This window comes from Besnoitia besnoiti, chromosome III (genome assembly GCF_002563875.1).
Source record: "Besnoitia besnoiti strain Bb-Ger1 chromosome III, whole genome shotgun sequence".
NCBI classification, from domain to species: Eukaryota; Apicomplexa; class Conoidasida; order Eucoccidiorida; family Sarcocystidae; genus Besnoitia; species Besnoitia besnoiti.
Window position 1 is genome coordinate 4,056,217 of NC_042358.1, and position 27,582 is coordinate 4,083,798.

Genomic DNA, 27,582 nt, shown 5'->3' on the forward strand with positions numbered 1-27,582 from the left:
TTTCGTCAGTTTTTCTCTGCTACCAGTGACTATACCAGCGGGCTCGTTTTCGTGATCGCGAGTGTTGCACAGCAGAATATCATCGAGAATGTTGTTTTGCACGGCGCGTCAATTTGCTCAATTGACCAGCCGCTCTAACAAATCTGTTTTGGCTTTGCTGGCTGTCAGCAGTGTTGTTGACCCACACACATGCGCGCCATAGTACCAGACTGCTCGCTCATATCGCCTGAGGAAGAGAGCAGCTCTCTCGTTTGCCGCCATGGAGCACGTCGTGTGCACCATCTAATCGTAGAGCCTTTAATACGGAGAGATTCCACGTTCCCTCGACAGTGCACATGTGCATAGACGCCTGTGATCAGCAGCCCAACCTCGGCCCTGGCGCAACCCGTTTCAGTCTCAGGCCAAACGTCAGGAGATGTAGAGCATAGAGCACTATTTTTGTTAGCTGGGGTGCTTGCACGGGTTTCGGGTTGCGTCCGTTTATGCTCATCTAGCTTCGAAGGATCGGAATGGGTGCATATGTGTGTGTGACGAAGCGAGTTTCTGTCGCCCCTCGTACACAAGCGGTTGATTCCTTACCATGTCGTCACTCATCGCTCTCCTTTCCTCTACACGCATTTGCCGCCTTTGCGTGGCATGAGTCGTAGACGGTGATCTGGGTGAGTCTCTCTATTGACGCCCCCCTGCACGCAGTTACGAGACCTTGTTAAACCATGTTATTTACCTGTATTCCGCCCTCACTTGGTACGGCGCCCCAGCCCACGAATGCTAGTGAGAAAGTGCTTCAGAGGAGACAATATGGTGAATTTCTACGTGAGCAGATGGCAGCTGGCAAACGCCGCGAACTCATGAGCAAGATGGCACTCTCGAACCCCTGCCCTGGGCCGTACGTTTCATCTTCTCATGACGCCTACAGCTGCCCACAAGGATTGAACATTGCGGCCGCGCCAGCGTATCCGACCCTCGGCCTTCCTCCTACTTTTGTCAGCAGCAGTGTCGCCTCGTTGATACCGTCCGTGCAGAGCCAGGCAGTCTGCGCTGGTTGTAGCGCTGGATCAGCAGGCGGCTCCCACGTTCGCCATGCAGATGGCAGTGGCCTGATGGGGACGGGTTACACACTCCACGTGCCTGCTTACGCCGCCATTACACCAGATCGCATAGCACAGCCGTACGCAGGTGGGCCCCCCTCTTACGTGTTAGGACCAGTATACCCTCCACAACCAGTATTTCCGCAGAACCTTTTCAGCGCAGACATGTATCGGTCCGGCTGCGCTGGAAACGCTACATCCTTGGCGGAGCTGCAGGCTCGGAACCCCTCCCAATGTGAGGGGGGCCCCGAAGCTTGCGCTTCCCTCAACTTGGTCAGCGACAACAGAGCCTGCCAGCCACTTGAACAACAGAAATCGAATGCATCTTCTGCAGAGCCGACTGCAGAAAGCACCAGGGCGGAACATCCGATAACAGGTAGGCTTTGCAAGCTGACAGCCGTCCTTACGCATGTCGAAGCATGGAAACTTTCATGAGGAAACTGGACAGGTAACATCTGCACAGAAGAAATGCATACGTACCCCTGAGATGCACCACCTGTGGGTTTTCGTGCTGCCGTTGGTGTCTGAGTCTGTTTCCGCCATCGAACCGTAGAAATAAAGGCGCAGGTGCATTGAAGTTATTGGCTGTTGCTCCACTCGAAGTGCGACAGCCCGGAAAAGCCGCGACCGTGCAGACGCTCTTATCAGTATTGTCTTCTGCCCGTTTCTGCCCGCTTTCTAAGGCTCTGTTGCCAGCGAGAACTTCTTGCCTGCGAGTATCGAGGGCGAGCACCGTGAACTTCTTCCGTTTAGCGCGCCTGTGCCCGCGAGCTACATCGAAGGTCGGGGCGGAGAGCGGAAGGCATCTGCGGGTCAGACAGCTCGGGAAAAACGCAGGTACAGAGAGTTTTTACAAGCTCAGATTGCTCTGAGGAAGGAACGGGACAGAGCGGAACGAGCGCGCGAGCTAGGAGTCGATTTCCTCCCCGAAACAAAGCAACACCGACCCGGGCTTCAGGGCGGTACTGGCGATTCCAGCACAAACGGCAAGTCTGCAGAGTTGCAGGCAGAAACCGATGCCGGCATCAGGCGAGCCTTCCTCGGCAGGCGAGGAAGCACCCCAAATCATGACACGTTTAAGCAGATGGCCCAAGCTCCACCCACCACCGATCGCCTAAAACAACAAAAAGAGTACGGCGAGTTCCTAAAGAGGCAAGCGGAGCAGAAGAGGCTCGAGAGGGAGCGAGCTAAGGATGAGGAAGTAGCCGAAGACAAGCGGATACTCGAAATCGCTCGCCAGATGGAGGTGCGTCGTGCTTAGAGGTGGGGGGGGGGCGATAACCTGCTGCAGTTACACCCGAGGTTGCGAACACTATGCCTGTTCTTTGGCTCTGTTTTTCATAATGCCGACTCGGCGTCGTTTCCCGGTTTGCCCCCAGCTCAGCTCTTCTCATAGTTACCGGCTTCCTCAGACCAGTCAAAGCAGGCAACGCACGAGAGACCTGCGACTGGCTGCGGAGCGAACTACGATACCCGGCGAGCCCCTCGTCACTGGCATCCAAGAGGGTCGTGATCGCTCGGCCGACCACTGCGCAAAACAAGCGAGTAGCCCGCCTGACGGTGACATTTGTCACTCCCGCAGCGTTCCGAGCGACAAGCGAAACGGCTGCAGTGCCCCTTCGTCTCGACAAGCAGAAGACCCACGAGGCGAAACATTGAGCCTCGGGGGCAGACGGATGGAAGATGCGCTGTCACAACCGAAGCAGGCGCTCATGTCTCGCGAAGGCTTGGATGAGACGCGGGGTGGAGCCGAAGAGCAGTGGCGCCAGAAGTTAATCAGGAGACAGCTTTATCAGCAAGCACTAGCGGAGCAGATTCGAGAGAAGGAAGCTCGAAAAGAGGAGGAAAAACAGAAGAGACTGAAGGAGCAAGCCGAAGAACGGCGACTCATGGACGAGGCGCTGGAACAGGAGAAACGAATGCCGCGGACAGGACGAAAACACGTCAGAACGTCTGACGAGGATGCCGTAAGCAGACGCGGCATCTTAGTCCAGACACGTGATCTAATGCCGGCGCAGTCTCCGCACGAGGTGTTCTAGCTGACCTGCTGTACCCAATTGCTCCGGTGAATGTGAATTCAACCCTACTCAAGGATGAAAAAACACTGGCACCTAAATCACCAGTTATGCACTTTGGTGTCTGCCACTTCTTACTGGTTCAGCTTGTCCACCACAGCAGCTTCTCAAACACGTCTTGCGCGAATGAATTTGAAGGGGCGGCGCGATCTTGCTATCTGCCTTCTCAGGATGCCTTCGGACTCCCCCGCCCTTCTGATGGGCCTCCTTGCCAGTTGTCGAAGGGAGTTAACGGCTTTGCCGCTTCTGCAGCGACGACTGTGGCAGTTACGCCTCCTCCTGAGACGATGCCGAGTCGGGACGCCGCCGGCAGGCCGTCCGCAGTGCCAGATGGCCCCGAAGGCTTCGAGAAACCTCCTCCGAGCTCTGCGGGAGCATGCACGATCTCGCCCTGGGTGGAAGCCACCGACAAGAAAAGCGCCAGCTGTGCGGTTGACGGCGGCCACTTTCCATGTGGCTTCACAGATCATACATTGGGCTACTGCCGCCGCTACGCTGTTCGCTGTATGGGTCGCTGCGTGGGCCCTGGGTCACCGTGTCAGCGAATGCGCGACTTCACCAGCTGCAGGCCAAACACAAAGTCTGGGGAAGCTGACACCTTAGACATCGTGGGGTTGGATCTAGAGGCTGTGCGAGCTGAGATCAAGCGGCAGCAAGACGAGCTACGCAGCATGCAGCTCCAGCAGCAGCTGGCTCAACTGCAGCAGCGTCTGCAACAGGACGAACTCAATCGGGCCCTGTTTGGGCTCTTGGAGAGCAGGAATGTGCTGCTTCCGTCGAACGGCGGTCACAGCTCGGGGGCAAGCGAATCAGAGAGTGGGGTTCCTGTTGCTGCAAGACCGCAACCCCCACCTCTTGACATTTCGGCGGTGCTCCGTCTGGAGCAGCGAGGGGCGAAGCTTCCAGACAACAGACAAGAGGCACTGGCGCGCAGTGTTTTGCAGGTGGCTCATGGTTTGACTGGCGGGTCGCTGCAGCCGGATGCGACGCATCAACCTACTGAAAAGGATGTTCCCGCTAGTCAGGCGACAGAGACCGCGCTGGGCGGCTGCTTGCTGCGTCTGCTTACTCCGTTTTTCACCCACGTGCTGGGGGATCAGAGAGAAAGAGTAGAAAAAGCTGAAGCGCCTATTGAAGACCGTGGTGGGAGCCCGAATGCACGTGAAGACGACCCGAAAGCGGAGGCAGCGGAAGTCCATCACGGCGGCCGCACGAGCAGAGGACGGAGCGAGTTGTCAGTCAGGCTGGAGCCGCCCAACAGCCTCTCGAAAGAGAAAGAAAGAGGAGGATCAGAAAGGCAGAGGAAAGCCTGGTCCAGCAGTCCCCCAGTGCCAGCTATCCGTGCCAGTGAGCGCCAACGAGGCATTCGCGGGGGAGAAGCGGCAAGCGCAAGAGCGTCGAGTCGAAACTCAGATAGATCACACGGGGAGGGATTTGACTGCGGAGGAGTCCGGTCCCACTTCCTACGAATCGACGAGGTGATTGACGGGTTTGAAAAGGCGCTGGAGACTGAGGCGGGCGGCCGCCAGAGCCGCCTAGGCGGCACGTCGAGAGCCTTGTCGCCCCCGCCTTCTCCCGCTTGCTCTCTCTGTTGCAGCCACCGACAGGATGCACCAAACGCGTCTTGCGGTATGTCCCTCTGCACAGACTACTCGCTCGCCTTCGGGGATGCCACCGCCTCTCTGGCGCTCCGAATCGCTTCCGCGACGCCTTCAAAAAAACTCGATCGGTGCGAAGGCTGTCCGGACTGGAGCTGTACGCGAGGTGAACGATGCGCGAGCTGCGACACAGACGATTCAGAGGAAAGTGGAATCAACTTGGAAAAACTACCGCAAGCCATGCGGAGGCGGTTCCTCTCGATCCGAGCTCTGGATAATCTGGCAGCTCGGACTTTCTGCGTGGAAGACGACTCCGGCACCGCTCTTGGTTCAGAGGGCGATTCTATTTGCGAGCCTGCTTTGCCCCCTGTTCCTGCTGGATCCCCTTCGGACTTTCTTCGGTTCATACCCCTCAACTACCCTTCAGGTATGCCAAGAAGGGCTCACAGTCTCTCCCCGCTTTCGCGTGGTCTGCGGCTCGGGATTGCGCCACCGGTGTCTTCCCCGGGCTCTGGCGAGGCTGGAGCCAGCAGGCGCGGAGGCAAGAAACGTGGCGCAGACAAAGAGCCCTCAAAGACTCCGGGAAAGTTGTTTCTAGCTCTGCTGCAAAAACGACGGGCGCAAACCGAAAGACTTCAGAGGATGAAAGAGCCTCTCCGACGCAAAGATCGATTCCGGGGTCGGCTGACTTGGGACGCCGATATTATGCACGCTTTCAGCAGAGACCTTGGCAGCGGATTAGACGCCGTAGCAAATGCACTCGCAGAGGCTCCGCAGGAAGAAACGAAGGATACCAAACATGACACAGAGGAAAAGAAGTTAAGGAGATGGAGCATTCTGCGGCGCGCCGCCAAGCTGAGTCATCGTCTAAGCAGGAAAAGGATCAGCTTCGCCCCGGACACCATCGCAGCACGCGAGCAGCTGGTAGAAGAAAGTGAGCGTGGGAAAAACGATACGACAGTGGAAGATGAAAATGAGAACTCCCAACAGCCGGTGCCGAAAGCCTCTGAAAACTAAGAGGTCGGAGGCGAGAGACCCTCAGACAACGAGTTAAACAGGCGGACCTCCGGTGACTCCGGGGAGAACGGCGGATGCCGCCTCTGTGCTCTCCAACTGACAGGGCAGCGAAGTCGGTACATGCAAAGCCGTCTACGAGGAGGTCCAGTTACAAAAATTTATCGGAGCTTCTTCCGATTAACACACACATGTACTGCGCTGGACTGCATCCATTTCACCATTAGTCTTGACGCACTCCACAACATGCACTGTGATCAGGAGCGTGATTGCAGGCTCGTAACTACCTCCGTGGAACGCTTTTTTTTTCGGAATCTGTCGCTCAAACTTTAGTTTGTGCCGACGGTGGTGGGGTTCCGGTAGCAAGCACGCGTCCCTTCCGACAGCGGCCGCCGACTTTAGGAAGCAGAGTCGCCGCGATGCCGTCGTGGACTCGGCTGTTGGGGTTCCCCGATACGCTCAGACTTCCCGCGATAAGCAAAGCATTCTGGGCTCTCCATGGGGCACGTCTTGTTCGTAGCCTGACAAAGACGCGACGCTTGCCGCCACCCTGTCAGCTCTCGAGGCAGAGGTCTCCGCAACTGAAGAAAATAGACAAGCTGCAGCAAGCGCCCTATTGGACGGCTCTCACGGCGCAGAGATACTGAGAATACGATATTCCGTGGAAAGTTGCGAAATACCACTGCTTGAACGGCCTAAAAAGGTGCCGCGGAAAACACCCTGAATGCTACTCTTGTGTATCGGTGGCGAGAGCCAGTAGATTGTCAGGACGGGCGCCGGCGCTCAAATGGCTGTGAGCATCTGCGCCCATCAGCGTTCCGTGCTGCAACTATATCTGGCAGAACGCGATCCTACCGAAACGGCGGCGAAAAAAACCAGAACGGCCACGTGTTCGATGAAAACAACCGATAGAGAAAAACAGCCATGCGTCATAGGGACCATGGATTCGCGCTCATGCATGGAGACAGGTGCGCCTTTGAGGAAAATTTCCAGGCCTTCAAATGCTGTGTGTTGATAGGAAAAAAAAACCAAAAGGAAGACGGATGGCTATAGCCAGAGAAGCAGGGGTACGTTGAGTTCCTGCCGACTAGCAAACTCATCACGGAATGGGGCGAACCGGCTGCCGACACACACTCTGGACTGGTATCTCTCCAGGATCTACAAGCACACAGGAGAGGCGTCTACATGCGGTGCCTCTCCGCCTGCGGGCACAAAAAATGGGGCCACACGCACTTTGATCCCGTCTCTGAGTATTCTGAAGGAACGCGGGATCGAACAACACTTGCGTGTAGGGGTTGTGCGGCTTGATTCCCACGCCGGTAGATCGCTGCCTCCTGAACGCTGACGGCACCAAAGGCACCATCTCCTTCTCCAGCGTGCATTCACATCTCCTTCTCCAGCGTGCACTCACATCTCCATGTCTCTGTCATCGTTCGCTTTTTGGATTTCGTCGGTGGGGAGGAGCGCCGGATTGCCGCCCCACGTCGGCGGATGCCACTTCGGAAACACGCGCTTGTAGAGATACATGCACACCTGAAGGAACCGTCAGCCAAAACCGCCGTGGTCCATCATCACGAATGCGCCGCCGAGTCACGCCGGTAAAACTTTTGTTTGTCAGCATGTCATCCGCGCACGAAACCCATGGATATCCACCACACGCGCGGTTCATTACAAACAGAAACCACCTTTGAGAAACACAAAACGGCAAATGCTGAACAGGGAAACTGGATGCATGCGCACCGGCTCTCCTGTGCTCTTTCGTCTGTTGGGCGCGCGCCGAAAACATGTGACGAAATGCCGGAATGCCTACCGTATCATCCTGTTTGACGTATTGATTGAATTTGCACTTCATGTAGCCGTGAGTTCCGAGCGGCTGCATAATGTTGCCTCGCAGTCCTTTCTTTGTGTGGAGCTCAACGGGCGCAAACCACCTGAAAAGAAAGAAATGCAAGGAATCGCACAAAGCCGCCATGCACAAAAACACACGACACGACACCCTGCGTCGGCTTTACTTCTGATGACGACATGACAAAGACAAAACGAGAAGCGCGCGGAAGAAGTCATCGGCTCCGATACTGGCTAAGAATGCATCTCCTACTCGAGCCGCATCCCTATCATCCATGCGGCCGCCAGATCCGACCAGCGGACGACAGGTACCGAAACAAAGAGTAACGAAAACTACTTGTCCCGCCAATCAGCAGGCCGTTCGTCGCAAGCCGGCTGCGAAACTCACCGGATATCTCGGGGGTTGAAGAACATGAAACGCACAACAGCTTTCCGGCGATGCACCTTGAAGGGGTAGCCAGTCAGCACAATTCTCTTGATGATGAGACGATTGCTGCTGCTGTTGAGCACGCTTCCCCATGCGCAGACTTGCAACGGCTCTGAAAACAAGAGACAGACAGAACACGGAGCGACAAATGAGGGACGTCCACCGCGAGTGGAAAAAGATCCAGAGTGCGAGACAGCCGAAGGGAGACAAGATTTCGAAACAGAGGTACGAAGCGAACACCACTCACAGCAAAAGAAACTCCGAAGGCTAGGCGAGGAACCCGCAAGCAATACTGTTGCTGCAGCTCAGACGAATCATCGCGACAACAGACGGTTCGGTAAGCCCCAGAGCAGAGGACGGACGGCCCTCTGGCATGGCGTTTTCGTGGTCACTCTCCAGAGGCACCCGTCTGTCAAGGTGCGTAGCCCCTCACGGCGTCATCGCGAACCCTGCTACGGTACGCCGCCGTCCAGTTCTGCAGATTCGCATCCCGCAGACCGTTCCTCTGTTGACTCACGCGCACTGTCTTCTGTTCGCCTAAACACGACAACTGACGCCGGCGGGTAGAGCGTAGGCGCGTAGAGCGAAGCGACGCAGGACGTCCCAAAGCGGAAGAAAGGCAGCATTTTCGCCTTGTCCATGTGGCTGCCGGTGTTTGAGATACCTCGGTCCACACTGTAGACCGGGCGCCCGACAAATCTGAAAAAAAAAAACAGAACTCATGTTCCCGTTTTATATTCCTCCGCCGATATAGCGTCGCATGACCAGATGCTGTGCGTACGCCGCGCTTTACCCGGTGTCACCCTCGGCAGCAGCCAAGCATCACACGCACGAACCGCTCTCCGTCCTTCAATTATTTTGCGCTTGGAGCGATATCACACACAGACGAACCCCGACGCCTCATGCAGAAAAACGCGAGAACGCCCCTCAGAGCCATCGGATCGCACTGACTTTGTGGTGAACCAAACACGCAGCTGGTTGACGTCCCAGTGCATAAGACCAACGCGGCTCCCGCTGGCGAGCGAAAACAGAACGCACCTTCGGAAGCCGCAGTTGAATAGCAGCTCGTCTTTGCCTTTAACTGGGCCTTCGAAGGTTCCGCCTCGCGTCAGCTGCATGTGCACGACGGAGACAGCGCACTCGTACGGTAGCAGACTCGAGAGAATGAGGAATCCCTTATCTGTTCGCCGCTGGATGATACCGCCGTTCCCGCTCAGCTGCTCCATGCTGTGCCCCGGGGGCGCTGCCTGCGCCGTAGACGCTTGTTGAAGGTGCTGCAGAATCCGCGCGAGCTGCTCCTTCGTGCACTTCCGCGGCGCATCGCCATCCACCGCCGCCACAGGGTTCAAGGACGCCGGATGAAAGTGCAGAGGAATCGTCACTCGGCAAAATCGGCCGTGGAACGCGTTGCTGCTGCACAGGCGCCGCAGCTCGCCTCGCGCAAAAGCGCTCATAGCCTGCCACATCCCCACAAAAATCCGCAAAAAACGCAGTGAAGGACCTCCGCCCACACACACACAAAAGTTGAACAAGGCGGAAGCCAAACCACCGGGAAGCAAACGAACGATACGATACAGGGAACACAACCGAGAGTCGAAGCCAGGTGAAGAGACGCATGCGGCGAGGAAAGAAGCCGTAACTTCGCTCGTACGGGAGACCGCCTGCATTTCTTCATATCGCATTGCCCGCCCCACGACGAAGGCTAATGGCGTTTTTGAGCCGGCGAAAAAGTGGTTGGCAGCTAAAGTGAGTAGGGCGACCTCAGCTAGCCCCTGGAATACAGGACGAAGCCACAAATACCCGGATTACGTACGTGGATGCACTTACGAATACTCGACCGCACATCTGGCTGCACACATGAACGCATATGAATATGTGTGTTCGGGATTATATACACACATATATCCAAATACATATATATATATATGTATACGCATGCCACGAGATGACAAGTTAGGCGCACCCTGGTTATTTGAGGCTTACCTTAAAGCGCTCGAAATCGACGACTCGTGCGTAAGCGACCGGTAGATCCTCGTCCTTGTTCCAGAAGGACGTCCTGAAGCTCTTCAGGCCGCGATACTTCTGGAACCGAACCCGCGCCTCGACATCCAGCGGCGTGTCGACCTTAGCGTACAGAAAAAGCACGCAGGGGCAAGCATGCAACGCCAAAGGAGCAAACGCCTAAAGCTACAGCGACTGCCGTTTGAAGGAATGCCTGTCGATACACAACCCCGCTGAAGTAGCCGCATGCGTATCTCACAACAAGCCCCCCCCCGGACACGCTTACCTCATCAGGGAACTGGAGGTCCTCAGCCGCTCTCTGCTCAATCGTGAAGTTGCGCTTCTTCGCTTGCTCCTCTCTGCAGACAAGAGACACTGAACGTGCTTGCTGCCTTCTGGCTGCCGATGCCTTCCGATCAAATCGCGAAAGACATTCGGCGGTATATTCCCTCGTCTGTGCCCACGCCTCAGACCCACGCGGCACGACAAAAACCAGCTGGCACATCTCGCGCCCAGCCGCAGATGCATGCATCATCAGCGGGGAAAGAGGAGTCATCGGAGCCTCCCGCCCCTCCTTACTTTTCTTTCTGCATGTCGCCTGCATCGGATGGATGCTCGGCGATTTCCTCCGTCTGCCACTCGTCGTCGTCTTTTTCGTCGTCGGAGCCCATCTCCACGGCTTCCTCTGAGAGCCAAGTGCACACGCAGAGAGAAACACTCCAAAGTCGCAGAGTGGCATCCCCTGCTTACCCCCGCCAGAGATATAAATCGAACTGCCACACGAACTCCTGGCACTGCAACTCTCCCTCTCGTCGCCCTACAAACCTGCTAGTCATTGATACACTCCGGACTGCGTAGGCTTCAGGTACACGCTACATACGAGGAATAGGGAACTGCACGAATGACTGTTTCAGCCGAGCTCAAAGCACGCATGTGCGCGTTGGATTCACACCTACTCGCCTGCGCAGTCACCCCGTTATGGAGACGTTGCCAACCCGAGGGAGGGTATGGCCTGCATGCGAGCACGGCTTACGCAGAGAGCCACAGAGAAGCCATTTCGACGAGGATGGGGGAAGCAAAAAAAGGCATAACTCACCTTCTTCCTCGTCCCTCTCCGCGTGGTCTTCGGCCTCGTCTTCGTCGACTTCCTCTTCGTACCAAATGCGCTCGTACTCGGAGATGCCCTTCGGCACCCGGATTCGGCGGCACTTGCCTCCCTTCTTTTTCTCTTTTGTCTCCGCAGCTTCCTGCAGCTCAGCCTCCGTTGGCCAAGTCTGCTCGAGGGTTGTCGAATCAAACGGCTGCAGCGGCCGCATACTCGCCAGCAGCTCTGCGAAGCACCCATCACAGCGGCAAACGCTCACCAGAGGCGACTACAGTGACTCCCACACGGAATGTCATGATGTTCGTACAGCGTGTATACAGATGCTGGATTTTCACGTATACGCCGGACGCAACTATACGAATGCGCCTAGCGTGAGGGTCACGAAAAGCACAAGAGAACTTGGATCCGGTAGAAAAGACCTTCGAGATCTAAACCAAAAGTCCAACTCGTCGTAGCTGCTCACAACTCAGCCTTTTCATTCCCCAACCCCCTCCAGACCGTGTCTGTCTGAACCACGCCACGGGCGTAGAAAACCGTCCCAAGACACTGCGACAAGATCAGATCCGCGGGGATTCGAGGCACGTCAAACACGCGGGGCCTTGACTCCTCGCAAACGAACTAAACGCGCGCCGCATTGCGCATGTTGTTTTTGCCTCGCGAGCCCGTCCAGCCGAGTTTCAGGAGGGGCAGCCCAACGCTTTCAGGCCTCACCCGCTCTCTCAGCCGGGGTTAAACTCTCTTCATCCAAGCGATGGAGGGCAGAGGAATCGCCACTGCCGTTCTCGCTGGGATCGGCATTCATTCCATGGCCCCCAGAGGCGTCCCCGGCTTGCATTTCGCAGTCCTCCTGGCGAGGCGCGAACTGGCATCCCACGCCGTTCGCAGCCGCTGCGGAGACTTTTCGTTTGTCTCGCCGCAAGTCGTGTTCGTAAACAGCTTCAATGCGCTCGGCAATGAAATCGCCAACACCCGTGATGTGGATCGGCAACCTGCAAAGAGGAAATACCGCAAAAAGGAGGCTAAAGAATAGCAAACAGCCAGCGCCGGGTGCGCGAATCGCGGAAGCCGAAAACGCCTCGCGAAAGGAGGGTGGGGCCGGCGGGTGGGAATGGGGAGACGGTATAGGCAACTTGACAGGGATGCGTCCTCACGGCGCGACAAGCGCTTCTGCTCAGCATCCTTTGTGTATCCCCTCCGCACACTCACTTCTGCACACACATGGGCCACAATGCAAGGGCAAAACCTGGGCGCTTATGAAGCCAATGACAACCCGAAAAATCACGTCGGTCTGGACACGGCCGGGCGGCGTCACTCCGAACCTGTAAAGTGCGCGTCTGACTCAGCGAGCGCCAAGGTAGACTCAAAGAACTCCTGGTAGACATCGCTGCTCACCGGCACGTCATGCCCACGCCCCTGACGAATCCGTAGGCCTGCAAGAAGGTCTCCTCGGCCTCGTCGTCCTCGCTGCCTTCCTGGGTCTGCTGCTCGGCCGTGCTCGGCTCTCCGCCCATCTGTGCTTGCAGCTGAGCGCGCGTGAGAATGTCCCAGTCTAGCGCCAGCATGTACCCTCGGCCTCTGCGCCACTGAAGATCTGCGCCCGCGTTCATGAGCGAAGCCGCGGCTGGAGACGACGACGCGACGTCCTGCGGGACATTGGCGCCACCAATCGTGCGAACGACCTTCTGCCAGTCCGAGGGGAGGGCGACAGCGCAGAACTTCCTGAAGGGAAAAAGGCAGATGCCCAAGAGAGCGAATGTTCAGAGAGATCACATCCCCATCTTGCGGCGACTCAGCATGAATCTCGGCGTCCTGCAGACTCCCTCAGGACGATGTGAGTCAACCGCCTCCCAGCACAGCGTCCTCTATCTACACAAGGCCGACCCACATGGGGGCATTCACACTCACGCCTTCCCCCCCCCCCCCCCCCCCCCCCCCCCCCCCCCCCGCTCTCTCTGCTGAGGGTCGTCCTAAACGGGTGCACGTGATACGTAGGTTACAACCCCTGACTCCAGGTTCATTCTGCGAAGGTGACGCACGCTCTACCCCGGTCTCCGTCTTACTTATCGGAGCCAAACTCAGAGGTGAAGTAGCGTTGCTGGAACCTGAGGCTCTCCGCGGCTTGTTTCTTCCCCGCCTTGCCGCCGCCGCTCTTCGGGTGGAGGGTGTCGAGGCTCATCGACGAAGCATCTGAGGTGTCCATGGCCTCTGAGGTCGTGCTTGTGTCGTTGCTGCCTGCGGCGAAAGGCGAAGAACTCGTTGGTCCGGAAAGGAAGTCCATTTGAGTCTGCAGCGCAGTGGGTGAGCCGACCCCGACCACCGGCGGAACGCCCTGCAGCTTCAGGGCAGTCAGAAAACGGTAGCCATGCTCGTCGAACGCTGGACGCGTGTAGGTGCACTCGCCCGAGAAAACACACAAGAGCAGGTCTGCACATTTGCAGAGGTCGAGCAAAGGCAGAAGGTTTTTCGGTGAGGGCGCGGGGAGAAGCAGCACCCGCTGCTGGGACCGGAGCGGAAGCGTCGGGCATCTTGCGTAGCCAGGAAGAGGGAAAAGGAAGGTGGAAGATGAGACAGAAGGGTCGCTCGTGTGCGCCTCTGCATTCAGAGGACTCGAGGCCGGTCCCGCTCGGCAAAAGGACGACACAAGGGCCGTAGTCAAGTCGGACTGCGGGTCCGCTGGATTGTAGCGGGCGCTTGAGTGAGTATCCTGCAGCGCCAGGTCTTGGCGCAGCTGGCGAGCCAGTGCTGCAAACACGACGCGGGAGTCTGTACGTTCATCGAAGGACACAATCAGAACAACCCGGGGCGGAAGGGCCGCGTGGCCGCACGCCGCCGCCCCTCGCAGAGAAAGCTTGAGCTGCTGCAGGTGCTGAAGTTGTCGCGATCGCTTCTGCTTCGTCTCCAACGCTCTCTGTTGCTTGTTGATGGGCCGAAGAGACGCTGTGATGCCTGGAGCCGCTTCCCTACGTTTCTGTGCCTCGCGATACGCTGACGCAGACACCGGGGCTGCCGACCCCTTCTTGAACGGTTTGTTTCGTTGCTTCAACGAAGACGAAGGGCGGTGAGAGTGTTGCGTCATTTTGGCTAGCGTTTGCGGGGACACGCGCGCAAATGCGTCAGCGTGGACGCTCACACCCACAGTCCGCCCTGAGGATGGGCTGCGCTGCTTCCCTCGACGGGTAGCTGCAAAGGAATAGGCGAAACCGTAGCTCCTGTGCGCGTCGGTATCGGCCTAGCTGTGACGCCGAGTGAATCCCGAACTGGAGGATTGCGGAGGCTTCTTTTGGTGTACTCGAACAACACAGAAGCGCTCTCAAAACGAGATTCGCGGCCTCATCAGCTAGGCGGGACGGACCCCGTCAAGGAATGCGATCAAGCGAGACACTGGATCGAAGACGGTGCAGGTCCATCTACCCACGCTTGTTTAATAAGTGTGGAAAGACAAATCTGTGACTGTGTCACGGCTGGTTGCATGTGAAAATCGAATCAAGGTAGAGACACAAGACGACGGAAAGTCGCAAGGCCTTGGTTGTGGCGGGCAAGAGTACAGCGGAGACAGCTCCGAGAGATTCCCATCAAACTTTTCCATCAACCATGGGCTCTTACGTATTTCTTTTCAATTGTGCCATCCCAAAAAACAGGCTTTTACAGCGAGGAAACAACGGCGCTAATTCAGGGGCTGCAAAAACAGCTCACTGTAGCGCACATGCTGTGTGGGGAGCGGCTGGCGAAACCTAGTGTCGCAGTACCCATCCATCCATTGCTAGAGAGCATGCATGTGAGCATGCACAGCGATCAAGTCGTAAAGCACAAGATATTCAAAGACTGAACAGGAAGTCTATTTTCCCGGGGTCTGCAATCGAATAATCTCTGGTCTCCGCTTGCGGATACACGCATATTGTTGATCCACTGATTACCTTCTAACTTGCGAAGGCAAGCGGGAGCGCTCGATGTATGGGGACATCCTCGAATGGCGAGCCTTTACAGAAACCGCCGGGGGGACAAGACACTCACCGCCTACTCGAGAATTAGGTGGTTTTTCAAGAGTTTTTACTGCACACATGTTTTCATCGAGCGCTTTTCAGGCCAACGAAACGGTAAGAGGCACGAACCCGAGGCACAGGCAGGCCTCGTGGAGGCGGTGTTGTGCAAATCGTCTTGCTGGGAACGCCGCACAGCTGGGATGGCTGCTGTCATCATTCATTTCCGTGTTCCGTGCGTGTCAGACGGAACAGCATCATCGCATCATTTATGTGAACTGACAAGGGTGGCTGTATTAGCAGCTTCTCAGGAAACGGGCAGCTCCAGGGGTCTACTGCCTTCTAGACCGAAGTCTGCACGAGCACGGACGAAGTAAAGAATTGCAGGGGTCCGCCGGCATGTGGCTCAGGGTCACTCTTCTTCACCGCTAGTGAACAATTCTCTCACTATCGCCCTCCACCATCTAGTACTGTATGCAATCATGGAACGTACATGCAGGGAGTTCAGAAGCGGAAGAGGCCCCTCAAGCCTCGCCCTTCTTGCTCCACAGCACTCGGGCGCTGAAAGAAGCCTGCGCCAAACTCCAACACAGCAGATGTGGGAAATGCCCTACAGGCCGGGAATGTCCGATGCTGTGTCACAGAAAAAGGTCCGTCCTGCCCTGCCTAAGTGTGCGATATCGCAGGTGCCATTAGACTCTGGACTCCCTGTGTCGTATATGATGGCATCCCTTCTAGCAGCGTGTCGACGACAGTATCACCTGATACCTCCAGGACGCGAGCGGTCTTCCTGTATGCTCCGCTTTTCTTAGAGAGGGCCGATGCTCGAGCCATCATGGTGCTGAGAATTGCTTTGCGCCTCTTTGTGAACCTTGTTGCCCAGGAAAAGAATTTCCGCAGCTTTTTCCAGAGTTTCAGCGCCAGCTCCTTGATAGCCATTTCCATCCGTAGTAGCAACCTGCTTTCCGAGCGGACGATCATGTACACATTGCCGATGACGGTGGCGCTGATGATTGTCGATCCAATACCAGAATACAGGCCGACTTTGAAGACATCAGACATCGCAGTGAACAGCGGCACCGCTACAGCCCCACCTCCTGCAACCGGCAAGCACGCCAGCTCTTGCATAATTGGATTCCAGTGACAGTCTTCCACAGCTTCCATTCCTATGTCGGTCAAGTGCCGTGCTATATCCAGCGCGGACAAGAGCGTGTAGACGAAGATTAGCCCAAGAGATACTACACTCTGTAAAGCGAACTTCCGAGCGCGGCTTCTCTTAACCAACCAATCCTTTACCATCTGTCCCATAAAGGGCGCTTGTCTCTGGAGTGAACCGGCCAGGTACGGCATGTTGAGGTTGCCGTAGGCCATTCCAGCAAATCTCATCATATTCGCGTACATGAACGCCTGTCCATCTTTGAGTGCCATCAAAGCCTTGCGCGTCTCCGAGGGGGTGCTGTACTCCAGGAAGTTGAGAGCGGCATCGCTCGCAAAGATGTAGCGGAAAGAGTTCACATAACTAGGGTTGTCCAGCTGCTTCACTGCATGATCAGTGCCGAAAGACCGTTCGTAGTCAGTCAGGAGTGACGGATCAAGCACGAATGGGTAGACGAACCCAAGAATTTGCCGCCAAAGGGCGGCACAATGGTCCGCACACATAGATAATTGGTATTCCTCGGACCGTCTTTCAAAGCCAAGGTTGCCGTAGTCGGGTCGCAATCCTATCACACCGATGTTCCGGAGGGCTGTGGGGGGTTGGCGTCTAAATGATTCTGTCCGGACTGCTATCGTTTCCTGCACCAATTCCATGAATGCCTCATCCAGAGGAATTGACACGTCTTTGTCATCCGTGGCACCCACTGCGATCTCCTTCATCTTGCGAAGAACTCGCAAGATTGACGGGAAACCGAATGTGACGCCAAACCACACTGCATGGTCCGATTCCGGGACATCACGAACAATGTCAAGGACGAATGACTTCATGCCTCGCTTCACCCTTTTAAAACGTGACTCGCGGGCACCCCGAGCACTGCGTCCAAAAAATATGGTGCTATCAGCAGCGCCTTCTTCCGTAAGCCTTTGCGTGGTGTCCATGACCAAAGTGTACAAATTGTCGTTCATGCCTTCCAAATGGCCTTCATGAGCTCGATATTTTTCAAGAGAGTCAACTACAGATCTATGGAGGCGTCTCCACCATTGGTGAGTGTCTGGCGTGGGCATAGTTTCAAGTCGAATTTTATTCCACTTTCCCTTGAATGTTTCATTATGCAGATCCGCCTCAAGAACGTCAGGCGAGAAACCGAAGCGCGACCACTCGTATATTCGGTGGTCGCACCTTTTTACAGCGCTTTGGCTTTGGACCGAGAACGACGGAGGGGCGGAGAGATACGTAGACTCTTGTAAATCGTCCAGGGCTTGATCACGGAAAAGCGAATGATAATTCACCACTTGCATCAGGGCGGCACTGTGGGCCGTGAACGTGAAGGCGCTGACGACAATGTCTTGCCAGTCGTCTGGCAGATGCTGACGGAGTACTGGGAACGGAAGCAAAACAGAACCCAACGAGAGACGACTGCATATGCTCGGTACATCCTTGCCTCGGGTAGTGCTACCTGCAAGCCCTTGGCTCTCCCTTGTACGGTCGCAAAACTGCTCAGAAAACGCTAAGATACGCCTCGCTGTGTGTCCAGCCAGCAAGTTGGTAATAGGAAGCGCGTGTCCCAGCCAGCAAACGTGGGGTACCTACTACGAGCCTGCCATAAACTTCACATGGGTTTGTGCCGCCAAGAAAATATGCACGGGTTCGTGGTCGAAGCTCTTGAAAGCAATGGTGAGCGGTGACCACAAAAACTGCCGCGTTAGGGTTACATGTTTCATTCGGAGAAGCTGTTGCGTCCTTTAAAAGCTGTGGATGCTGAGCAGGACACGATGAATAGACGTTCTATCTAGTATTTTGTAAAATCCGCATCTAGGCTAGTCTCATGCTAACCTCTCGCAGTTACCAGCCGTTGCGAGACAGCATTCCCACCTGCGGGGGCCGGTGTACACCATCCAGCACGGTGCACACGAATGCACACCTACATAATTTTGATCGTTCCAGACTCTTCCTCCGCATTTTGGCTAGGACACCAGTTTTTAAAGTTTTGTAGAACCGGCGGAAGAGCAGCGGTATCGCTTGACGATGTGAGTACAAAATTTTTGTCCACCTAGCACTCCGCTTTACTGCTTGGCTCCTTGTGACCCGAGCGTTAGGCGAATCTGCATAAGATGGCAAGACGAAAAGGGACGTATAGAGAAAAGTCATAGAGAGAGACAGTCGTAAATAATTTGTCTCATTTCTACGGGTCGCGGGGCCTACCGTCGTCTATCAAGAATTCGAAAAGCCATAAGAATGAGAAGCCCTTTGGTACACCGAGATGGACCAGATCGTCCGTCATCAAAGGCTTGAGGCGCGCAGCCAGGATCATGCTTCCTGTTTCGCCGTCAAAGGCCTCTCGAACAAACTCGATCGGAGACAGGTATTCCTCTCGGTATGGATTCCATTGTGGAACTGCGACAGACAGGAGGAGAATCGAACACACACGCAGAAACTTACACCTGAGCAGCCGCGGAACGCAGCCACTCCTCGTCTGTCTCCCCAAAAGCATTTGCCTCTCAGACACGCCACTGAGCACCCGAGGAGCTATTGGTAAGTACAGACAGGAAGTGTAAACCGATGTATTCAGGAAGTCCCAATAGCTAACGCGCTTGAGAATAACTGAATCGGCATGACTTGAGTAGGAGGGTGCTCGTGTCAGACGAATGCTTGGCTTTGTCATCAGGCGATGACCTTGTTCACTTACGCAGTGCCATAATGTGGAGGCGAACGCGCAATGCTGTCTTGTAATCGTGGAATGCCTCCAGTTTCCTGCTGATGTCGCTTTTGTCCCATAGCGGGGTGCTGCTGGCCTGCCGCTGGTTTGCGAGGTCCAGCAAGTGTGACAATCCGTATCGCTTCAGGATCTTCGCACTAGCTGTTTTACATTGTGACAGAATACAACAGAGCACGGGAGACGATTGCCAATGATATCGCATCCACTGTAGAACCTTTTCTCTTGGTAGTCACTTCTGACGTCCCCTTAGTCGAATAAACCAGTGGTGCAGTCCATCGGCGAACGTTGCGTGTGTTCAAAACTCCTACAGAAAACCCCTTGATCGAAGGGCCTGTTTTGCAAAGTATCTCCAGCTGGCACCATGAGCGCAGCGCACCTTTCTGAAATCGAGACATCATCTGGTTGAAGCGGAAGTTGTCGTAAAAATACCAGTTATTCATGGCTGCACACACACGCCAGTTGTTGGCAGCATGTTGTACAGTTCCAGCACCAGCGCCCCAAGTATGGTAACATCTGTCCAGAGCAACCTAACTGCTAAGCCACTTACCGGTTCCGAGTTGATAATCTGAATATAGACGTGCGATTTGGTAGCCAGCAGAGTCACTCGATAGGAAACCTGTACGCATGCCACCGAGCCTCCTATGTAGTAGTCGTCTGAGTGACACCGGGCAGAGTAAATACCATCAGCACAGCTCTAGTTTGTTCCTCCGGAGCAGTGGACCGTACTGGTTATGCGACAGTCCCCAGAAGCGGGTAAACTCAGTTCAGCAAATCTGACTCACCTGTATTCTCGCGTTTTGCTGCGAGACTACCTGAATAGCGGCACAGCGGGGAAACAGAACGATCACATGATCGGTACACTGTACGATATCACTTGATTTCGAAGTTCTGTTTCTAGCAGCTGCTACTTACCTTACCTTTGCTCCCTGCGTGTCGCTTTGTGCTTCATCACACACAGTGCAGAGGAAAATACCTAAGCCAACGGAGGGGTCGTGCTTCATAAGCGTTCATGTATGCGTTTCCCTCACGTGCAGAATTCTGCAATTGTCGAGCTACCGCTACTCACCTAGTCCGGTCACCGTGTTGAACGCATTCTCCAGCTTGGAAATTTTGAGGTGAGTCCGCCTCGCGCCATCGTCGTTTTCGCCAGCATCGCCAGAGCTTGACAGCGTTTCGACAAGGAGAGTGTCCTTCCAGGCGCAGGGAATGGCTATGGCATTGTTCGTAGAGCGGCAACTCGAGACATGTAGCCTGGCTAAATTATCAGCTATTGGAATCGACGCTTCCACAGGGATACCTGCCTGCCGGAGTATTTCAATCTGCTGCTCAGCGTCTATACACATCCACAAAAGCTTGACGCCTCCATGATAATGAACATGTGGGTATCGTTTTCAAGTTGATCTACAGGGCAGCGCAAGGCCTGTTCTTATCCCCAAACGTAGAAACGAAAGACATGCCACTTTTTTTGGTCCCCTTTCAGCGAATTCCACGACTCGACCACGCCTTCATCCCTTGCACGTGCCACCCTTGCAGTTTATCTCGTGTCCTCTCACTTACAAGTAGTCAAGGCTTCCAGGTGCCTGTCAAGCACATCGAGTATGAGGCGGTGACTTCCGAGGGGAAGCCGTGAACTCCTTTTCCGGTCCCAAGAACTGCTGGCTAGGTCGAAAGAATATGTAATGTTCTTCTTTCTCGACAACCTCGAAATCACGTACCGCTTGCGCGGCTCTCTATTGGCAGCTGCCATGCTGTCTAAACGCGCAGGAGTGTCTAGTGGAGATAACATGGACAACAAAGTCTGCGTCCCGTAGAAAGGCAACAACGTGGGCGTTCCATCACCGAAGTATCTGTCATATCCGAGGAAAGCGGCTCCTAAGAGGAGCAGATGCGTGAGCACTGCAGAATAACACGTACAACACACAACAAAAAAGGGCAGGGTTGAAGAAGAACGTGCCACAGGGAGTGCTGTACTCGTCCACTTGATACCCCACAAGGAACAGATTCATGCACGAGATAAACAGCGTTTTACTGTTCTAACCGTGCCCGTAAATGACAGTGCATCTGCAAAGCGAGGCGTAGAGGCACAGCAATGATGCGACACTTACGGAAAGGATTCGAGGTGGCGATGAGGCCCACAACATGTGGTATAGAGGCGCCTTTCGTTGTAGCTAATCCGGTCACTCTTCCGGCTGTCAACCCAGCGAGGGGGACCATTTCACTACTGTCTTCCACTGGGCCAGAGTCTACAGACGCGCCAGATGCGGTTTCATCTATCGAAACTCCAGAACCTGTAGCTGTCTGGTGGATGCCGAACTGTTCGAAGCCCAGGGCCATCCCAGCTACCCTCTTCAGTTTCTCAGTGAGCCTCGTTCTGGTCTTCTCAAGAGGCTCTTCGTCAACGATGCTACTTGATCCAGCCAACGAAAGTGACAGGAAAGCAAGATTGTTGCGCATCTCTTGCTGCTCGACAGCAGCAGCAGAGATCTCTTGAGGCATGCGATCGTCTGCCGAAGAGAATTGCTCTGCCGACGAAGAGGGCATTGCAGGCACTTGCAAGTCCGACCATGCCTCCAAAGAATCAACAGAGGATGTATGGGCCTCTGATGATTCTCCATATTCCAGGACAGGCAGCAACGCAAGAATGCCTACATGCAGCACAGAAACGCACGGGTTTTCGCAGTTCGACAGGGGATGCTATGGTAAGGAGAAACTGATGGCTGGGGTAGTGAAGAAATATCCAAGCCCTCATGCGGATGCAGCTGTGAAGCTAAACACACTACCCTACCATTGACAGCTTTCTCGAGGTCAGGGTCTTCCAACATGGTCCTAAGCTCCTTCAGATTGTTGCTGAGCATCGCAAGTCGTTCATGATCTGTCACGAAAGGCTTCGGCTGCACCCCGGGGAGGGCTTCTGCGGGTTCGTTCATAAGCTTTTTCACTGAGTGTGTAACCTCATCGACGAGATTGGGACTGGGGGACTGATAGGCGGGATCAGCGTCGAGTAAAAGAAGCTTGTCCAACTCCTGCTCCGACAGGTCCGGCGGCGGATAATCCTGCGCGCTTGTCGCCCTGGGGGCAAAAGGCGCAGCGTTTACTGTCCCGTTGGTCTCTACATCCGAAGCCGCCGACCCTGTCAGCGGGGCCGGCCTCCTGGCCTCAACCGTGGAGTCTCTCAGTCCATGACTGGATATGTCTACGAGAGAATTCCCAGAAAAGGTAGAAAAGTGGAGCTGTGCGCGGCCACCATCGGGAGATAATGCATATGACGAGTCCAGCCACTGTTTCCGCGCGCTAGAGACGTCTAACAGGAAACAGACGCAAATAAGAAGCACAGCCCAAAGGAGTTGCGTTTTTGCTGTAACTGCTGTGGAGGGGAGCGCGAGCGCTCCTACGAATCCCATCTTGTTGCAGAATGACGGCACACACGACAGCTTGTGGAAATAGATATTTAGGATGCGTTGCACGCTCAATTTGGCATAGCTATCTGAAATGTGCTACACTGAAGACTGGACATGGCGGCAGCATCACAGGGCTTTGGAAGTTCGTTCAGGGTGAGCATCCTGAGCAGTCGTGCTACGCAGGATCCTCCGATAGTTGCGCTCGAAACTATCAGGACCCGACGTATACCTTCAGGGGAACATCAACCCATGTTTTTTTGCTGGAAGCAACTAATCGGCGGCACGGTCGAGTGAAACAGACAGGCGAGTGATAGCTTGGCTACCTGATGCAATCAGGGTTCGAGCAGACCTGTTGGGTGAGAGCCTGGGCGTCGCCGCCACAGCACCATGCTAAATGACCTTTCCATGCAAACAAAGAACATCGCGCAAGGCAATGCCACACTCATTAAAAGCACACTGTGTTATATACGCTGATGCAGGCTACACTCTCGGAGTCTACGCCATCTCCATCGAGAGTGCGCCGAGCAGTGAGAAGATACTGTGACCTCTCCTCTTTCAGAGAAAAAAGCCAAAACAAGTGTGGAATGCAGAACTCGCTGCGTTGGAGTCAACAATACTGCAAAATGCTCTCTTTAAAGCCGCCACTGGCATGGTCATTTTGGAAACACGAGGAAATCCGTTCTATTTCTACAACCGGTGGGCCGATGTGCGGAAGAACTGCCTCGGGTTATTGCAGTAAAAACGATGGCTTCGTATCGCCCATATAGCTACCCTGCCACGCCTTAGATGTTGATATTAACAAAACTTTTCTTAAGGCTGGCGCAACATATGGGTGATACTGTGTTCTTTGCCTCTTCGGATGAAATACGAAACCCCCCAACGCCGTTGACAGGCCCAGTGCGATACTCGATCACAGTGCATCCCTGGGATTTGGCAACCAGCAGCCAGCAACTCCTGGACTGGATCTCTCGTCCTTCTCAGACTCTTTTCGACAAGCAACCGTCACCGATAACAGGGCAATTTTTTGTAGTCGTAGTCGCGCGGGATTTTTGGTACGGAGCGGTCTAAATTGCAGAGCCGACACACCGCTTGGGTACTCGGGAGGCTCCGCACTCGTGCGTTCAGCTAGAATTTGCAGATTCACTGTCAGCCACCCCATTCTGTGGACACAGTTCCCCGAAAAACTGTGACGACACACTGTATATTCTCTCGGTTCCGTCTCCCGTTTGTTAACACCTAGGTGCTTCAGCTGACCGATGCGCCGACATGCAACATCGTGCTCGCGCATCGAGAACTAATTCACTACAGCTTCACAGCAGAAAACCTACGAATAGCCTTCGCACGAACTTAATCCTAAATTGGCAACTTCCTGCATAGTATAATGTGCCGGTTGTTCTGTGGGGGTCTTGCCGGCAAGCATGGTTCAGAACCTCCCCTAGGTAGGCGGGTTAAGAAATCGCTAGCATGCAGCTGTGTCTTGCACAGTGCACGTGACCGGCAAATGAATGACCTTAACCCGTCCAAGCGGAGAGGAAACATTGTGATAGAAGGGAATATGGGACTCAATGACGTCGTCTCACTGAACCGAAACGTCTGCTTTTTACTAGACTCCGACCAGCAGTCGGCTTCACAAGCTCACTGATTCTGCGTTTTCCGAGCAGTGGCCTTCCCTGCTCGTGGCGGCGCAAGCGTGCCTTGAGAAATGCAACTCAGGCCTCCGTCCCTGCAGTGGTTCGACTTCCACATCGTCCCAAGAGGAAGTACAAAGCAGACCCACCACCGCCCTACGAGCGCGAAAAACCCTTTTCTTTGTTTTTTCTCTGCCCGTGTTTGCCCCGAATAGTCGTTCCTAGTCCCCAGCTACGGGTGTCTGCGGGCTGCAGACGCGAAGGCGGCACGTCCCCTATCCTGCTGAAGCATCGCCTGCTCCTGGTCAGGTTTCGACGACAGAGACGGAGATCTCGCTGCTGGTGGTAGCGTTGGGGAGTCACTCGCAGGCTGCATGCTGCGTGTTTGTTTGCCTCAGGATCCCAGGGAGCTGCGACGGCGTCAAGTCAGTCTGCCCAAGCAGGTTTGCATACGAGCCAACCTTGTCACCATACTATCTTCGTCGGGAGGTGCGGCAGTCTGCGAGAATTCTCGATTCCAGCCGATTTCCTTGGGCTCATGGCAGCAAACGCTCAGTGTGCCGCAGCAAGGCTTCAGTCCGCGGCGCCGATCGGTTCACGGGTCTCCGCTCCCGCTGCTCATGCACCAGCCTCTAATAGAACGGAATCCAGCGTACACACAAGCCGGAATGACGATCTTGGAAAGAGGCGCATTCAAACAAAAACGTCCGGCCCTCGAAAACCCGCCAGCCTGCCACTCCTCAGTTTGAAGGGACAGTGGATCTGCGGCGAGTGCGACAAAACGTGCATCGTTATTCGAGAAGAATGCCGATGCCTGTGCGGCCACCGTTTGAAGGAGCACACCAAGGGCGTTGCCGCGGCTCTAGAGGGGGCGACGAAGTTTGGCTGCACGAACGGAAAGTGCGGCTGCCGCGATTTTTTCTACATTGTGGCTGAAGGCGCGTGGATCCTGAGGTCGGCGACACGCAGAGGAGGAATTGACCTGCAAGGGAGCCCTGGGCAAGCGCAACACGGGGTACAGCGACAGAGGGTGAAGGAGGGGGACGCTCTTCTGCACACGAGCCGCATGCATAAGCTTGGGCGTTCACTGGGCACGTTACTGACTAGTGGCATCTCCCTCGACCCGTGGCAAGAGATACCGCTTGGCTACTAGCTGTGCAACGGAGCGAGCCTTGCTAGGCTACTCTTCGGAGCGCGATGGAGAGTCGTCTTTCTGATACTCTGATGAGGCTGGAAGTTGTGCCCTTTGCAAACAGGTGCAGATGCAAGCACAAACACATCGAACACGATCCAATCAGCTTCAGATGCACCAAGTAAGCGGTCGATGTGCGGCGACAGCTGAGGTCTGGAGTGCGCCGTCGCGGCCGGAGACGCACCTCTGAAGGACCTATTCACACGTTTGTGCGGGTCGCTGTATCCTGGAACGCTGAGACACCGGTGGAAGGCGCGTGAGGAGCCCCGCAAACAGAAATCCTGTAATACACCTGGCATCCCATATGCGGAGGTCTGAGTGCCTGCAGTCACGGGCTTCCTAGCTCTTTTTGCCAGCAGAATCCTGGCGCTTCGCGTCCGCTGTGGTTGATCCTCTAGAATTCTAGGTAGTAGTCGAAATTATCCTGCAATAAATCCATTTTTAATAGTTTATCAACAGTATTATCACATGGTAGTTTTTCTACTAAGTAGATTTAATTGAATAAAATTGTCTTAATTTTATATATATATACGAATATATATATATATATGTTATTGGTTCGCAGAACATCCTGCGCATGCAGCAAGTTCGATTCTCCATGGGTCTGCAACTGCAACCATCCCTGGAGCGTGCACAAGCAAGTCATGGCGAAGGCAACGAAACCCGCAGACGCGTCGTCGCGTATTGGAAAGGACGCGGTCGCGGATTTGCTGGAGCTTGCTGGAGAGGTATTTCCAATTCAGAGTGCTGCTGCGCTCTGCGAGACGCGTCATATGCTTGCGTTTTCCTCACTTAACGTCCCCGGTGTTAGCGGGTGGAACCTTTCTCCCTCTCCCCCTCTCCCAGGCTCACAGCTCTTGCGGCGGTGTGAGGCCAGCCCCCTCTTTGTGGCTAGTCGCGTGCCGTACCGCACGGCGCACAGACTCGACAGGATTCGCGCCTTTTGGTGCTGTGCTCGCGCAGGTCAACAACTTGGACGCGGTGCGCAGGGACCCTTTGGCAGCCTCTGTCCCTCTCGTGGCTCCCGGTCGCCTCCAGTCGTCATCCGATCTGCATAGAGAGTGAGCCGGATCTCGTCGGGGTCCGCGGTCGATTGCTCGCCTTGAAGATAGATCATTTCGAAGAGGTGCAGGCGAACCCCGGGCAACTAAAAAGAAAAGAGCACGTTTCGGTGGATAACACGGGAACACGCTGGTGGCATGGTAGCCCCGCGAATGCCGCTGAACGCTGCTGCGGGTTTCCATTCACCTCGTCTTACTGGGGCTCTTGTCATGTCTTGTGTAACATTATTTTCCACGCCATATTTTCGGTCGCGTTGCAGTGTCACGCCACCGTCCTTTGTGCGAGCTGTGAGTCTCCCTTCCTCCACATCTGTGCTTCAAAACGGCTTCCCGCAGTGACGGTTCTATGTCAGTTGCTAAATGTTCGGCCTTGCATTGCGTGTTGCGGAAACTGCAACTCCACTTGACTTTGACAGATGAGAGTGCACATCGCGGCACGGGATCGTCGGCATACACATGATGTTCACAATCTCCAGAAAGGCTTTGCTGCGCTAAGTGGCTCTAACACACGTAGCAGCGGGAGAGGACGAGCGTACTCCCCACTGGAGGTGTGGGGTCGCAGTCGCCTTATCGAAGTAGCTAGTTCGCCCCGTGGCAAGCGTCGACAATAAGAGACATCAAGCCGAGGGGGCCATGGATATCGATACAGCCAACGCATTACCATGCGTCGCGGCCGAAATTGCTCTAGATGAGTCCTGCGGTGGCAGTGCAAGGTTGAAGACGGGAGTGCTGCGGAGCGTCGCACACCTGTGCGAATGGAAGACGACGCGTTGGCTGAGCCTGTGACCGACGCCCTGTCGACCGACCCTGTTTAGCTGAAGTCGGTTTTTCAAGCTACTGGAGTTCCTGGTAACAAGAAGCGCCTTCCCAGCGGGTCCCCAACGCGGAGAGTAGCTGGTGGGCTCGCCTACAGCTCCCGAGTATGTGCGCGTGGCGAGGCGGCTTCGGTGATCCCTGTAGCAACTGTAGCTATTTTCCTCTGTCCGCATGCAAGCTCCCCTATAAGGCAAGCAGGAGTGAGACGAATGCTTCTCAGATGAAACAGGGCCCTATTCACCCGTTTTCAGTGGTGAAAAAACTGCTGAGGCTCCACGTATTTGCAGGCCTTTCTAGAGCCTCGGAGCGGCAGCCGTTACGCTCTCAGAAAATGCAAACCGGCCGCTGAAGTTACACACCGTCGGCGCATGCACACTTCCAACTTTTCCGTGCATGCGCGTGCGCGTGCAGCTCGAGCAGCCAGAGGATAAAAAGGTCAGAATGAGGCGCCGTTGTCGTCCACAAGACTGAAGAGCAGCGAGCGC

General features: G+C 55.1%; 4 protein-coding genes across 4 annotated transcripts; 2 read left to right on the forward strand and 2 right to left on the reverse strand.

Moving 5' to 3' along the window:
• Positions 1-857: 857 nt before the first annotated feature.
• BESB_048400 (uncharacterized protein) lies at positions 858-5,778 on the forward strand (the record flags this gene model as incomplete). The annotated part of the gene is made up of 4 exons (XM_029363291.1): positions 858-1,464; positions 1,772-2,334; positions 2,468-3,055; positions 3,334-5,778. 4 exons carry the CDS (start codon positions 858-860, stop codon positions 5,776-5,778), a joined length of 4,203 nt encoding a protein of 1,400 aa, XP_029220657.1.
• A 610-nt stretch (positions 5,779-6,388) lies between these two features.
• BESB_048410 (putative ribosome biogenesis protein) lies at positions 6,389-14,229 on the reverse strand (the record flags this gene model as incomplete). Its single annotated transcript, XM_029363292.1, has 14 exons — positions 6,389-6,470; positions 7,187-7,308; positions 7,586-7,706; positions 8,009-8,159; positions 8,565-8,746; positions 9,086-9,274; positions 9,401-9,504; positions 10,031-10,171; positions 10,335-10,407; positions 10,628-10,733; positions 11,145-11,378; positions 11,865-12,142; positions 12,546-12,872; positions 13,214-14,229. 14 exons carry the CDS (start codon positions 14,227-14,229, stop codon positions 6,389-6,391), a joined length of 3,126 nt encoding a protein of 1,041 aa, XP_029220658.1.
• Positions 14,230-15,796: 1,567 nt separating this feature from the next.
• Positions 15,797-22,403, reverse strand: BESB_048420 (putative rhoptry neck protein; the record flags this gene model as incomplete). The annotated part of the gene is made up of 9 exons (XM_029363293.1): positions 15,797-17,664; positions 18,212-18,388; positions 18,489-18,680; positions 18,973-19,143; positions 19,785-19,814; positions 20,069-20,335; positions 20,560-20,898; positions 21,108-21,647; positions 21,788-22,403. The coding sequence occupies 9 exons, from the start codon at positions 22,401-22,403 to the stop codon at positions 15,797-15,799; spliced, it is 4,200 nt and encodes a 1,399-aa protein (XP_029220659.1).
• A 2,163-nt stretch (positions 22,404-24,566) lies between these two features.
• Positions 24,567-25,181, forward strand: BESB_048430 (uncharacterized protein; the record flags this gene model as incomplete). The annotated part of the gene is made up of 1 exon (XM_029363294.1): positions 24,567-25,181. One exon carries the CDS (start codon positions 24,567-24,569, stop codon positions 25,179-25,181), a length of 615 nt encoding a protein of 204 aa, XP_029220660.1.
• Between the last annotated feature and the right edge of the window lie 2,401 nt (positions 25,182-27,582).